Source organism: Pinus tabuliformis, chromosome 7 (assembly GCF_031772625.1).
Source record: "Pinus tabuliformis cultivar Carrire ecotype Pingquan chromosome 7, CPIR1, whole genome shotgun sequence".
NCBI classification, from domain to species: Eukaryota; Viridiplantae; Streptophyta; class Pinopsida; order Pinales; family Pinaceae; genus Pinus; species Pinus tabuliformis.
In genome coordinates, this window is record NC_142293.1 from 767,105,134 (window position 1) to 767,121,357 (window position 16,224).

The 16,224-nt window shown below is 39.1% G+C and overlaps 1 protein-coding gene across 1 annotated transcript in view; it reads left to right on the forward strand.

Moving 5' to 3' along the window:
- SPL1 (squamosa promoter binding protein-like 1) overlaps positions 1–16,224 on the forward strand; it is a 146,170-nt gene that overhangs the window by 62,793 nt on the left and 67,153 nt on the right. The window contains exon 3 of the mRNA XM_089458799.1: positions 5,350–6,149. Coding sequence (XP_089314925.1) covers positions 5,350–6,149 — 800 coding nt within the window. The remainder of the gene's footprint in view (positions 1–5,349; positions 6,150–16,224) is intronic.

A 16,224-nucleotide genomic window follows, 5' to 3' on the forward strand; every position in this document is an offset into this window, starting at 1 on the left:
AATAGTACTTACATGTAAGAAGAATATATCCAATCATCAAGATATGCCAATCATAGAAGCTCCAAGAAAAAGAAGAATAACCAAACATCGAAATTCATCCATTCATCCAAAAAGTCTCATCCTCAAAAGATAGCGAAAATTTTACAAAAAGATATGATCCAATCCAAGCGATGATACAAATGAATTCATGTCTCTCCTATTTATACAGTCATTCGAAGTTTGAATTACCTAATTTGGGCCTACATTAGCCCATCAACTTAAATAATGTGCAAATAACTATCTATTGGTGACAAACCCACCAAACTAGCTCACAAATAAAATAATAAGCCTCCCAAGAGGTCGAATGATAAAAAATACATGTCATAGGGCCCTCCAAGAGGCCTGATGAGGTCCATAGGTGCCGTAATGAAGAATAGGACCCTCAAAAGTGATGGACAAGGGGGTGGCCCCTTGTTCTCCAAACAATAAACTTTTGGTGCTCCCAATGGCTGTGAGGGCACACAAGTGACCTCATGGGTCTCCAAGTAAGTCAAAGATCCTTGTAGACCATTTGTAAGGTCTCAGATGATGGTGTAGGTGATACCACATCATCCTACAAGTCCTAGGTCAGTTGCCAAGTGCATGGTACATCTGTGGGGCTCGTTGGGCAAAGGTGAATCAGGTGCATCTTCCTCGTCTAATAAGTGAATCTCGAGCAATCTCTGAACATCTCTGGGGATCCATGGAGTGTTGTCTAACGCTGTGGAGGCCCATGTCTCTCAACACACACCCTACATGTGTCAATGTAGCCCTCTGGAGGGTTAGGACCCCGTATAAGGAGACCAAACCCAAGATGGAGACCATTTGTAATCCTGCATAAGATACAATGCGTCCCATAGCCTTCCAGTACAAGAAGTCATCAAGGAAATTGAGTAAAAGAGCTTACAAACTATGGACCACAAGTGAGGACTTCATAATGGCCTGCCCTTCCATAATGGGCTTTGGCATATGCTAATGTCTCCAAACTCCAAATGGGGTTAACCAAATATCCCATTAGGTGGTTTCTGCTTCTAAAGGGAATAATATGTCCAATGTATATCCTTTAAAAGGTGGTGGTATGTGATAAAGAGGTGAATGGAGTAGAGGATGAGAAGGGGCAGCCCTGGGCCACACGCTGGGGTACAAGGGTAGCTAGTAAAAGGGAAGCCCACATTTTGGTATATAATGTATAGGAGGGAGCAACCGTGGTACATGAGGTGCCACAAACTTGATTTTTCCACCCTTCTTTATATGCCTTTTGCATTTTTATAATTTTTATTCAATTAACTGCTTGGGGTTCAAGGTGTAAGAGCATGATGTGTGAGATATAGCAGTGGACACCCTCTTTTAAAGTAGGGCGGTTCATTGCTCACTAGGGGTTGGGACAATCATGGGTTACTATTTGATGAAGGGGGCTCATAGAGCTTGTAGGAACTAGGGGGATGGTCATGATGATGGGGTAGAGCTCATGTATTGGCTTTTTCCTACATGCTAAATGTGTTTGTCCCATGCATCTTTTGCATTTTGTGGTACATTTTCCCGTTGAATGTGGCCAATTATGCTTTTACTTTTCTTTTTAGTTGCATCAACCTTCAGGGTATCATTCCAGGCTCGACCCAAGGTGTGGGCAAGGGGAAGGGGAGAGTTAGCCCTATGTGGACCTAGTGGAGGAATGTGGACCCAGGTGGGAGAAATGATGAATGGGGTTATAATGAGTGGAAAAGGGGCAATATATGTGGATGAGGGAGCGGGACCATGCAATCAAAATCAAGGTTTCCCGTGAAATACCATTCCTAAAGCCAAATGGTTGGTAAAAGAGATCCCATGGGACTAGAATCCAAGGTTAATATCCAAAAGGGGGCTAGGGGACAAGAGCACAAACCTAACCCATTCTTTTCGCCTAATCCCCCCATTAATCCATGCCCAGAAGTGTCCATGATAAGCAAACTACAATACTCAATTACCAAATGACACGGCATACCTTTAGGTTCGAGATGCCCACCTTCAAAGTTCAAACATACAATCATGATAGATGGGTGAGGGACTGCATGGATGTCGTCTGAGGACCATCTTGGAGGAAAATTTCTCCTAGGGATATCACCCACAAAATGGTGGGTAACACAACATACCCAAATAAAACTGCAGAAGAAATAAACGTTAGAAGAAATGCTAGCATACACACATAAAGTTACATAGTTATTTTTGGACCAATGTCCCCAGAAAAACCCAACTTGGGAAAACCAGTGCAACAGTGAGGGTTTTGATTACTATGCAGCAGTGAAATAATCTGAGTACAATTGGATGCCGAAACTGGCAATCCTACAGAGAAAAACTGGCAAGAAAAATCTAGTGAGGAATTTCCTCACTCTGCAGGCAAATTCGGGCTCTGAGCTCAGCTTAAATTGAGCCGTCCAATCTGGCGCTGCGCAGCTACTGTGTTACCCTAGCGCAGTCACTTCAACACACAGCTCAAACCAACTTCTCCTTAAGCCGTCTGGTCTGCTGCTGTTTGGGAAAATGTCTCTCTTGGCGTCTGGAACCTCTGTCCAGCTTCTGGCACTGAAACTTGGCTTTTCGTAGCAGATTCGAAATTGCCTCTAGAGGCTATTGCGCTGCTTTGCGTCAGCCTCATTGTGGCTCACTTGCCTCCCTGCAAATGCACTCACTGGCATTGAAATCCTTCCTTTGGCTTCACTGTCCCTGCCGCTCTCTCACTGCTTCGATCTCACTAGCTGTCTCTCCGGCAACTAATTGCTGCTACTCAGGAAATCGATTTTCTCATGAAAATCGATCTTCCCAAGTGATTTCTCAAAGCCCCATCGCTTCTTCTTATAATATTTTGTTGTGACTTCAATGACCAAGATTAGATCTTAATCGATGGCTAGGATTAACTTGAAGTCGATCCGTGTGAGTTTCTAGAACATTCACACCTTGACTTAATTAATTCTGATTACTTAGTGATATTTCCTAAGTTTAGACTTAGGAAATATTTAAAAACTGATTAATAATCTAATTAAGTCATTTCTAGGCGGAATTTACAGAAACGATTTCTAGATTTTGGAGATCCCGTGTATTCTAGCCTCTCCACAAAATTTCAAAGCTAGAACACATTTGATGCTACAAAAACTAACAGAAAACCTTAGACGTCATCATCAAGACTTAAAGTAACTCAATCAAGATATCAATCTTGTTATAACACTTATAAATCCAGGGCTTCAATATTACTTTCAGAGTTATATGGCATACTCTATTAGGATTTATTGCAAACACCTGATTTATATCAAAAGCTAAACAATCGAAAACAATATCATCATATCCTAGAACATCAATCTCTACTAGGGTTTTGCTATAAACCAAAGATTTTACAAAATAAAACATGAGCATCAATAATTAAGTTAGCATACTGACATATATCTAGGATTTCATCACTGTGAACTAGCATCTTACAACAATATCTACTAGGTAAACTCAAGACACAAACATTAATATATCAAAGTTAGATATATAACAATTATGATTGGACTAGTGTTTCGATTAGACAGACGAATATACACCTAGGGCTATATTTCTAGGATCTTACTATAACTATTATAAAGGATTTGTTCATAAACCTTAATTCAGTAAACCCTAAAGAACTAGAGTTTTAATATATAATTTAGACATTAATGTCAAACCCTAAAGAACTAGGTTTTCTACTATAACAATACCAAAACCCTAAACATCAAAAGAATAGGATTTCTAGACTTTATCAACAACCCTAAGAGGACTAGGGTTTCAACATTATAGACATACCCTTAGCATCAAGAGGCTAGGCTTTTATAGTTAACCCTAAAGGTTAGGGTTACACAAGAATGATCAAATAATATCACGAGGAATAGATTCAATCTAATGATTAATTACCCAAACAAGAATCTTTAAGATTCAAAACCCTAGACATAATGATGTGAGTAATGTAAAGCAAATAAAAGAAGAATGATTGTACCTTTTACATGAAGTTAACTTTATAACAAAGTTTGTAGTCTAAGACATACCTTGAATTTCTTTAACAAACCTTCTAGGACATCAAATCTTGACGGGCTTCAATAGAACTTTTTCCATGCTTCAAGTCTATCCTTGGAAGTCTCCTCAATAATCTTGAGCATTTAGTAAGCTTTCCTAACCAAGGAAAATATAAAATAAAAGGTTATTAGCATATAATATAAACAAATCTTGATATGAGAGGGAAACCAAACATAAAAAATAAGACAAGGAGTAAGGTACTTATGAAAATAGGAAACCAAACATATGAAAATAGGTCCATGTACCTGATTTATCCACCACCTCCACCACAATTTGCAAGGAGGGATTCTCTTGTCATCCAAGGCTAACTCTTTAACATGCCAAGACCCTGAGAAGCACACTGAATTGGAGGGATATCCTTATCCTCAAAAAGGCTGACGTTCCTAGCCAGCGAAATGGCCAGGTAAAATCACTGCTAGTACTTTATATTTTTTCAAATTTGAATTACCACACCAACCTTTCAAATCCTCTTCCACAGTATCTCCACGTCACAAATTTCTCTTTTGAAGGTTATTCCAGATCAAGGCTTTATTGTTTAAGACCAGCCACATAAAAATACGAGGTTTGTATGCACACTTGAATTTCCAAATTTTCCTTCACCACCACAGAGGGTCTCCTTGCCCCTCTTGAGTACTCAAATCAATATATCGAGCGTTCTGAGTATATTCGCCAATGGGGTTTTTTGACCAGACAAGCCTATCCTCCTTATCTGAGATACTGACATGGCTGGATTTGAGTCTTGCAACAAGAGTCCCCCACATGACCAACTTCTTCCCTTAACTCAGGTCTGTTTTCTGAAATCTCTCTAAGATATCAGATACTTTGTTCAGGTTTATATGACAATCTTTCCTAATTTGAATAGTGTCATTGACTCATTTGTGAGGCATTACCCTAAAAGTGTCTTCTTGCCTGGCATAATTATTGAGCAATTTTATCATTATTGTTGTATAGATTAAAATGTCAATTTGTGTAGGCTCATTGCAATTTCATTGTCCAATGCTGAACAGTGACATGTAAAAATACACTAAAGTTCTTTTCTAGTATTATGTATAATCATCCCAAAGGTTGCTTCCAAGTGACTAAAGGAAATCACTATTAACAGTTTGTTTACAGTTCAAATCTCTTTCTGGTGATGTAAGTTTTTAAAATTCTTTTATGCTATGCCAGATTTATGTGTATCAGGGAAAGGCTTCTCAAATATAATCCTTTGTGTCCTATAGAAAATGTGCAGTGTTCCTGGCATGATTTGACACTGGATTTTTAAACTTGCAGCATCTAATAATTCTGACCAGGCAAGTAACCAGGATACTGTACTCCAACTTCTGAAAAAACTTGCAAGCTCTGCTAGCATGCCTGAGGAAACCAATACAGCAGCTGCAAAACAGTCCACAGCAGATCAGCCAAATAATAAAGTCTCTCTTGGTGGCCCTTCAGAAAACACAGTTCCATTGCAAAACAATTTTCTTGTTTGCAATGCCACTGCCGAAAACCAAAGACCACATGATTTAGTCAGACCTCAGCAAGTGCAATGTAGCATGCCAAATATGTCAACCATTGGTTCATTTTCTGTAGGAACTCTTGACTCTCATTCAAATGCATTCAGAAAGAGTACAGAGCCTGCTATCTGTGCACGTGAACAGTCTTTTGTTTCAACTCAAACGCGAAATGTACTTTTTCCACATGACTCTACACAGAAAACTGTTGTGTCAGTTGTACCTCAATATTCTCATAACTTTTGGCAGAGACGAGAAGGTATTCAGGAACAACATGTTCTAGCGGGATCTGTACCACAGTCTTTATCAATAGAATCTACTGATAAGAGAAAGTCTCCCATATCAAACGGATTTGATTTAAATAACGTTTACAATGGACCTGAAGAATTAGTTCCTCGATCAGATGGTCCTTCAACATTATTGGTGCTAGGAGGACTTGACAGTGTTAGCAGGCAGAATGCTCCTCTCTGCAGTTCATGGGCAGCATTAGACACTTACCAAACAAGTCCACCTCAAATAAGTGACAACTCAGAATCAGTGTCTGACCAGTCACCATCAAGTTCACAAGGAGATGGCCAGGTAAACAGAATATAAATTTAGAACTCCACTTTTGTTTTATATTGCTGTATACTGGTATTTGCTTTTCCTTTTTGATGAATGAAGAATTATGCATTGTGAACATTACCAAGCTTTTTTTAGTGCACATGTCTTTCAGCATTATTTTTATGCTGATGAAATTGTGAATATGTTAAACATTTTTGAGAGGTTAAGCATCCATGTTTCTCTTACTGCTGCCGATCTTGATTCGGTGCCTCTCTTTCCTTGCCAAGACTTTCTTCCACTTGTTAATTCTCATTTATTATATTCTATCCATTTTGATGTGTAGCACATTAATGTTTAATCACATGGTGGGGTTGAGCTTTATCCCTTTTTCTTAAAGTAGAATATTGTATATAATATTTGTAGCAAAATTTGTTAGGTGAAACCCTCATCTCTATATTGCACTCTATTTAGCAATTTTCTTTTTGGGGTGTATGTGTGAGGCGGGGGAGAGGTGTATTTAAATTTTACATTCATACAGATTTAATCTTAAAATATCTGAAATTTATTTGTTCCTAGTTAGCAAGGGCTGATGTCTTTCATGTTAATGAAGCTAATTATTTGATTATGGATAATATCAGGCCTATCTGCTACACAGACCAACTTTAGTCTCAGTGGTTGATAATCATTATCATTCATCAGAAAAGCAACATAAGCAGTTTTTACAGCCAAGTATTGTTTATCTAAAAGGGACGTCTATCGTAGATGCTAATGCTACTATGTGTTGTAAAGATGCATTACTAATACTCTTTTCAAAAGCAGACTAATATGTTGACCTTGTTGGGTGTGGAGCCTGATTATCTTCTGTATTCAAAGGTATCGCCACATTGGACCCCAGTTCGTTGCCGCCTGTAAAATTTTGCTGCAAGGGGGGGGGGGGGGTCCAGGGGGGAGCCGTTGCGACCTTTGGGGAGCCCCCCCCCCCCCCTAGCGGGGGGTTCGGGGGCAGCGCACTCGAAGCTAAAAACAAATGTAAAATTGCCTTGTAAAAGTATAGTAATTTCTAGTCAATCTGGGCTGTTCATTAGGCGGATGATCTGACGGTAGAACTTATGTTTAGTTTAGTGTTTTTTGCCCTAGAAGGCAACCCCTCTCTTTGTATGAGGGCATTGTATTGAGTCTGTGTAATATATGTGTATTCTCCGAGCGAGAAGCAGTGAGGTGAGACTATGAGAGAAAACATAAGATATTACAGCGGATTTGTTGTAGGTTGTATCTCTTCATTTTGCTGGATAATAGAAAGGAAGGACTGGCTGTTTGGGGTGGACGTAGCCCAAACTGGGTGAACCACGTATATCTGTGTCTCTCTTGTTTTATCATTATGCGTTTTCTGTGTTTATATTTCTGCAATATTTTATGTGTTCCATTGCTCTGTAATATATAATTTTCTAACCACTGGTATCAGAGCCGAAGGTCTATTTGGTTGATAAACTCGCAGGAAAGAAGGGTTCCTCGTTTGAGTGGGAGCAATGGCGGAAGATGGTAAGTTTAGGGTCAAGAAATTTAGTGGCCAAAACTTCTCGTTGTGGAAGATGCAGATGGAAGATTATTTGTATCAGAAAGATCTGTACCTACCATTGGGCGGAAAAACAAAGATGCCAACGGGAATGACAGATAAAGAATGGAACCTTCTCGATAGAAAGGCACTCGGAATAGTACGGTTGTGCCTCGCAGCGTCGGTCACCTTCAACATTTCGAAGGAAACAACGACAGAGGGTTTGATTAAGGCGTTGGAGAAACTATATGAAAAACCCTCAGCCTCAAACAAGGTATTTCTTATGAAATGGTTATTTAATATGAAGATGTCGGAAGGTGGATCTGTTGTAGACCATTTAAATGATTTTAATACTGTTACAAGTCAGTGATGTTCTGTAGGGGTAAACTTTGATGATGAAGTTAGAGCTATGTTATTCTTGTGTTCATTACCAGAAAGTTGGAATGGTTTAGTAATGGCCATTAGTAACTCTGTTTCTGGATCTAGTACTTTAAAGTTTGATGATGTTGTTGGTGCTATCCTTAGCGAGGAAATGCGACGGAAAAGCTCCGGTGAGACATCGGGTAATGCTTTGAGTGCAGAGTCTAGGGGAAGAAAAATGGAAAGAGGAAAGAGCTCAGGATATCGCAGTAAGTCAAGGAAAGGTAGATCTAAGTCTAGATCGGGGATAGTGTGCTGGAAATGCTGAACGAAAGGACACCTAAAGAAAGACTGTAGATCTCGGAAGGGAAAAGAAGGAGATGCACAACAAGAAAACAATCATGAAGCAAATGTGATAGGTGAGGTGTTACAAGATGCTTTGATTCTTTTTTTCGAAAATATTACTGATTCCTGGGTGGTAGATTCAGGGGCCTCATTCCATGCCACACCTGATAAGAAATACTTTCATGACTATGTTCAAGGAGATTTTGGACAAGTTTGTTTGGGTGATGATAAACCCTGTAAAATTGTTAGAATGGGTAAGGTTCTTGTAAAACAACAGAATGGAAACCAATGGCTACTAAAGGACGTAAGGCATGTTCCAGATCTAAAGAAAAATCTGATTTCAACAGGGCAGTTAGGCGGTGAAGGTTGTGTGACATCTTTCACAAATAAAGCTTGGAAGGTTACCAAAGGAGCCCTGGTAATAGCAAGAGGCAAAAAGGTTGGTACATTGTATTTATGCAATGGTATTTCTAACTCTGTTAATGCTTCAACTTCCAAAGGAGGAGATGCAGCATTATGGCATCATAGGCTCGGACACATGAGTGAAAAGGGGATGAAGATTCTTCACTCAAGGAATTTGTTGCCGGGTTTGAAGAATGTTGATTTGCATTTCTGTGAGAATTGCATTTATGGAAAACAGAAGAAAGTCAGATTTCTTAGAGTTGGGAAAGAAAAGAAGAGCGAAAAATTAGAGCTTGTGCATACAGATGTATGGGGACCTGCTTAGGTATCATCTCTCGGTGGCTCTCGTTATTATGTTACTTTTATTGATGATGCAACTAGAAAAACTTGGATTTATTGTATTAAGAATAAATCTAATGTATTTGATACTTTCAAGAAATGGAAAGCTTTGGTTGAGATTGAGACATGAAAGAAATTAAAGTGTCTCAGATTAGACAATGGAGGTGAATATTGCAGCAAAGAGTTTGATAGGTACTGTTCAGAGCATGGAATTCGCAGAGAGAAGACAGTTCCAAGAACACCACAAGAAAATGGTGTGTCAGAAAGGATGAACAGAACAATCATGCAGTGTGCAAGGTGCATGAGATTGCATGCAGGATTGCCTTTACAATTTTGGGCAGATGCTGTAAATACTGCTGTTTATCTAATAAACAGAGGGCCTTCAAGTTCCTTGGATGGTGGTGTTCCAGAGGAAGCATGGACAGGTAAAAAGGTAAACTATTCTTTTTTAAAGCCTTTTGGTTGTGAGGCCTTTGTCCATATTGATAAAGAAAATAGAACAAAGCTTGAGGCAAAGTCAAAGTAATGTACCTTTATTGGATATGGTGTTAATGATTTTGGTTATCGCTTATATGATTACGAAAATCACAAAATCATGAGGAGGAGAGATGTAATATTCAATGAAAAGGTCTTGTATAAGAATCAATTGCAGGAAAAGAAACAGGAAAAAGAAAACAAGAAATACGCAGTTCTTGATGAAATCACTGAAAAAGTAAAGGTGCCTGAAAATAATAATAATCAACAACCACAACAATAGCAACAGGCACCCCAAACACCTGAAAGTGGTGTTAGAAGATCTACTAGGATAAGTAGACCCCCTGAACGATACTCTCCTTCATTATATTATTTATTGTTGACTGATTCTGGTGAACCCGAATGTTATGAAGAAGCAATGCAGGTTGAAAGCAAGAAGAAGTGGGAGGTAGCCATGGAAGAAGAGATAGACTCCTTAATGCATAACCAGAGTTGGGACTTAGTCAGGTTGCCTGTAGGAAAAACTACATTGGAGAATAAATGGGTTTACAGGTTGAAGGAAGAAGATGGAGGAAAACAGAGGTACAAAGCTAGACTTGTGGTGAAGGGGTTTGCACAGAAGAAAGGTATTGATTTTGATGAAATATTTCTCCTGTTGTTAAAATGACTTCAATCAGAACTATTTTAAGTCTAATAGCAGTTGAAGATTTGCATCTTGAGCAGTTAGATGTAAAGACAACCTTTCTCCATGGGGATTTGGAGGAAGAGATATATATGCAGCAGCCACAAGGATATGAAGTGAAAGGGAAGGAGAAACTAGTGTGCAGGTTGAAGAAGAGCTTGTATGGCTTAAAACAGGCTCCAAGGCAGTGGTATCTAAAATTTGACAAGTTTATGTCTAAACAAGGTTATACTAGATGTCATTCTGATCATTGTGTTTATCCGAAAAAGCAAAATGATGGCAACTATATTATATTGTTATTGTATGTAGATGACATGCTTGTTGCAGGGTGTAACATGCAGGAAATAAATGTGCTCAAAAGAAAATTGGCAAATTCATTTGCAATGAAGTATTTGGGAGCTGCAAAACAAATCCTTGGTATGAGAATAACTAGAGACAGGAAAAATCGTAAATTAACATTGTCTCAGAATGAGTACATACAAAAGGTGTTGAAAAGATTTAATATGCACAATGCAAAACAAGTTAGTACACTTTTTGCTAGCCATTTCAAACTAGTAAGGAAATGTGCCCAAAGACCCAAGAAGACATGGATTATATGTCTAAAGTTCCATATGTATCAGCAGTTGGAAGCTTAATGTATGCAATGGTTTGCACAAGGCTTGATATTGCACATGCAGTGGGAGTTGTAAGCAGGTACATGAAAAATCCAGGAAAGGAACATTGGATGGCAGTGAAATGGATTCTCAGATGTTTGAAAGGTACCACAAATCAAGCATTATGCTTTGGTGGTTCAAACATTTCTCTACAGGGATATGTTGATGCAGATATGGCGGTGACATAGATAACAGTAGGAGCATTACAAGATATGTATTTACTGTTGGTGGAACAGCTGTCAGTTGGGTTTCAAAAATCCAAAATGTTGTTGCACTTTCAACAACAGAAACAGACTATGTTGCTGCTACAGAGACTAGTAAAGAAATGATTTGGTTACAAAGGTTTATGGGTGAATTGGGTAAGGAGCATGATATGTGCACGTTATACAGTGATAGCCAAAGTGCCATTCATCTTGCAAAGAACTCAACATTTCATTCCAAGACTAAACACATACAGCTCAAGTACCATTTCATACGATCAGTGTTGGAAGATGGAGAGTTGAAGCTGGAAAAGATACACACTAGCCAGAATCCTGCAGATATGCTAACAAAAGTTGTAACCAGGGAGAAACTGAGAATATGCTCATTTTCAATTGGTCTTCAAGGATGATGATGAAGATGAGAAACAGCCAGGTCCAAAGAGGAGTCATTGTCCAGCAAATGAAGCAGCGGTGGAGTTGCTATAATCAGTCTCCAAGTGGGAGATTGTTGGGTGTGGAGCCTGATTATCTTCTGTATTCAAAGGTATCGCCACATTGGACCCCAGTGCGAAATGGGGCGGCAACGCCGCCCATAAAATATTCGTTGCAGGGGGGGTCCAAGGGGACGACTGCGACCTTTGGGGAGCCCCCCCTTGGCGGGGGGTTTAAAAACAAATGTAAAATTGCCTTGTAAAAGTATAGTAATTTCTAGTCAATCTGGGCCGTTTATTAGGCGGATGATCTGACGGTAGAACTTATGTTTAGTTTAGGGTTTTTTGCCTTAGAAGACAACCCCTCTCTTTGTATGAGGGCATTGTATTGAGTCTATGTAATATATGTGTATTCTTCGAGCGAGAAGCAGTGAGGTGAGGCTGTGAGAGAAAACATAGGATATTATAGCGGATCTGCTGTAGGTTGTGTCTCTTCATTTTGCTGGATAATAGAAAGGAAGGACTGGCTGTTCGGGGTGGACGTAGCCCAAACTGGGTGAACCACATATATCTGTGTCTCTCTTGTTTTATGCGTTTTCTGTATTTATATTTCTGCAATATTTTATGTGTTCCATTGCTCTGTAATATATAATTTTCTAACAAACCTGTATTGTTATCTTTTTTAGAATGGAATTTTTTCTTCTCTTTTATGATCTGCGATATGAATCCAGAAGCTTTTGGTTTTTTCAAGCATTTTGGTTTTCCTTGAAGGTTGACACAAATTTAGCGCAGTGATCTTTGGTTCCATGGCTTGACTGGCCTACATCCATTTTGATAAGGACTGATTTTATTTCAACCCTCTTGTCCCTCACTTTGTCTCAGCGCTCACATCTTCTCCTTGCTCTTTCCCAACTCCGTGATCTTCTTCTCCTCCTACTTCCACTCACTCCCTATCTTAACTATTGCTATCTCCTTGGCCTCTCTCTTCGTCTTCCACCTTTTCTTGCAGCACTGAATCAGGATCCCCTCCATTTTCTTCAGCCTCCTTGTGGTTTTATTTGCCCCATTTAGCTTCTCATGTCCCATATTTATTCTTTCTCAACCACACTTGTCTTCCCATTAACCCTACCGCCTTCATGTGACTTTTTCCCCTCTTATTTTCCAAAGTTCCCCTAGATTTTACTGCCTCCTCCATTCATTTTTCTATTTTCTTTGCTCCTTCTAGCTCAACCCTTTGTCAAATCAGGATCCCTTCCATTTTCTTCAGCCTCCTTGTGCTTTTATTCGCCCCATTTCGCTTCTCATGGCCTATCTTTGTTCTTTCTCGACGACACTTGTCTTCCCCTTAACCCTACCGCCTTCGTGTGACTTTTTAAACCTCTTATTTTCCAAAGTTCCCCTAGATTTTACTACCTCCATTAATTTATCTATTTTCTTTGCTCCTTCTAGCTCAACCCTCTGTCCACTGCTAGAAAGAAACAACAAAGAAATTTGTGTTGGATTTTTTTGGGGTTTACATGGAGCTTTAGCAAAGATTGTGTTGCAGGTCTTTGTCCTTGACAATGATTACATCTTCTTTTGGGCATCCCAATTTAAAACAATTCTGACAAAGACTAGAGAGGATCAAATTCGAAAATAGTACACTGCACTCCTTAGTTGATGACCTCACAAGCAAAATACTTGAAGTTGAATTTGAAAATCTTAATCTGAAGCTTTTGGTCACATAAATGAAGAATAATGGAAACATACCTCATCAGCCATCTCTTAACAAGGCTTGTTAAAATTGGCAACTAGGGTCAAACTCCACTTTGGACAACTCATATGATGAAACTGATATTTTTATTGGATTTCTCTTTCCGAGAGGTGTAGGATTGTTCTAAAGATCATCTCATTTTGACATGTACAAATGGAATTATGAACTTATTTCTTTTATGGACAAATTGTCAAGGTCGGCCAGAAGTCTAATGTAGGCTCATGAAGCCCAATAGACATGTCTCTTCGCCCTCAACATTGTGTATACACTATAAATAGAAGGAGCATCTACCTCATTTGGACACTCATCATCACTCACATATCTCTCTCTCCCCTCATCTGATTGGGTTGTACGGATGTCTGGGCAGCTTCTTTCCTCCACACGTGCGAAGGGCTGACTGTGCTTTTCTATTTTCTGCGTTGACCAAGTTGTAGCAAGTTTGACCAGCGTTGACCGGGCATCAGTTGACCTTGTTTGATTGTGTTTTTCTTGGGAGAAATTCTATTTGGGCAGGCCGCATTTCTTGGCACAGATTTCAAGGTTTTCTGGGTTGTTTGACTAGTGTTGACTGTAGGTTTGACTCTGCATTGACCGAGTTTGACCTACTTTTTCTAGACTGTTTTGGGCTAATTCAGATTGTTCTTGGAGGTCGAATTGGCTGGCTTTGGTCGAGCTGATTTGGAGGAGTAATTCTGCTAAGTTGACCAGTGTTGACTTTCTGGTTAGGGCACCCTATTGATTGCAGTTTGACTAGACAGATTTGACTGTGTTTGGGCAAGTGAATTTTGTATATTGTACTCTCTCTCTGCTGAACTTTTGAAGAGTAATAAGAAGACTTGATCAAAGTGTTTCTCCACGTTGGGGGTTTTCCCCGACATCTGCCAAATATTCTTTCCTCGTCTTTGCTTGTCTTCTGCTTTTTATTTATGTTCTATCTGCATTTACTATCATGTTAATGTGATTACTAAACTGGAAATTGATATTGGGCTAATAAGAAAAATTGAAGTAAATTGCTCTTAAGCATAAAACATACCATTGCTATCTAAAATTAACATGGTATCAGAGTTGAGGTGAAGACAAAGCCCAAGCAAGAGTGAAAAGAGCAATCACTAGAAGAGAAATCATTGAGATTGGTTGGACAAAGTACAAGAAAGGTGAAGTCAAAGCAAAGAAGATTTTCAGGGATTCTATTAACAAGTATTTGGTTGCATACATCTCCGATTTGAACACATATAAGGAAATGTATGACAGGTTGGTTGGCACGTTCAAAGTTAACAATGCAAATCAATTCCTCTTTCTCAAAAACAAGTTGAAGGACATAAAGAAGGGAAGAGGTGAAGATATCCAATCCTACTTCATGAGGATTACTGAGATAAAAAATGATCTTCTTTCAATTGGAGAAGTTATTGCTGATAGGGAGCTCACTCTCATTGCCCTTGGAGGTCTCCCTCGTGAATGGCATGTGTTCAACACTACTATCCTCAACAATGACAGGATTCCAGGTTTTGATGAATTGTTGACTAGATGTACTCAAGAAGAAACAAAGATGATGGAGAGAGACATGCCTTCAAATAGGAATGAACCTAATGCCTTCTCCGCTCATGCTAAAAGAAGAACAATCCAAGTTCAAAGAAGCAATGTCAAGGAGGACCGGGATTCAAAGATGGAAGGAAGGGAAGATGCTTCATTTGTAATAGGTTTGAGCACTATGCTAGGGAGTGTCCTAATAGAAGGGGTACACCATGGGATGATGACAACAACCACAACAATTTCAGGGGCAACAACAATCAAAGGAATGGCAGATTCAACAACAAAGGAAAAAGGAATGCTCCCGCTACTCAACATGGAAATGGTCAACCTCCTAAAAGATCCAAAAACTCCAGGTATGATGAATCTAATGTTGTAGATAACAAGCAAAAATAATTTTGTCTTATATCTGCCCTTTCTATTGCCTCTCCACCAAATACCTTGGGAAATTGGTTGATTGATACCTCAAGGCACTTTACTGGGTATAAGGAAGCTCTTTCAAATTTGATAGAAAATGATACAAATTTGGAAATCATTCTTGGAGACAATGTCACCTATCCCATAAAGGGAGTTGGGAATGTTACTCTTCAATTGAATCAAGGTAACACAATCCATCTACAACAAGTACTATATGTACTTGATCTAAAGAAGAACTTGGTATCTAACTCGGCGATGGAAGGCAAAGGATTCAAGGTGGCATTCATTGATGGAAAGGTACGTGTTTGGAAAAGAAATTTCAAAGAAGCATTTACTCTTGGATTCAGGGTCGATAGCCTATATCAAGTTGGAGGAAGCCCATTGGGAGCTATGTCTTGCGACACATCACTTCAATCCGAATTATGGCACCGAAGGTTTGCTCATTTACATTATAAGGCTCTACCCGATGTAAGGAAGATGGTGATAGGTATGCCTAAATTTAAAGTATAAGATGAAGGTGTTTGTCAGGGATGTGTCGAAGGAAAACATACAAGGGGACCATTCACCTCAAGTGATAGTAAGACTACCGACATTTTGCAATTGGTTCATTCTATTTGTCTGGTATGTTGCCTGTGACATCTTGGGAGTATATTTATATTATGCTATCTTTGTGAATGACTTCTCTCGCAAAACTTGGATTTATTTCTTGAAGAAGAAGGACGAAGTGTTCACATGGTTTCGTTTTTTCAAAGCCTTGGTCGAAAATCAAACAGGGAAGAAGATCAAAATATTAAGGACCGATAATGGAACCGAATATGAATCAAATGAGTTCAATGACTATTGTAGAGAAGTTGGCATTAAGAGGGAGATTACTACTGCATATACTCTTGAGCAAAATGGTGTTGTTGAAAGGAAGAATCGTTCTATTATAGAAGCCACTTGTGCCATGCTTCATGATCAAAGTCTTCCGAAGTTT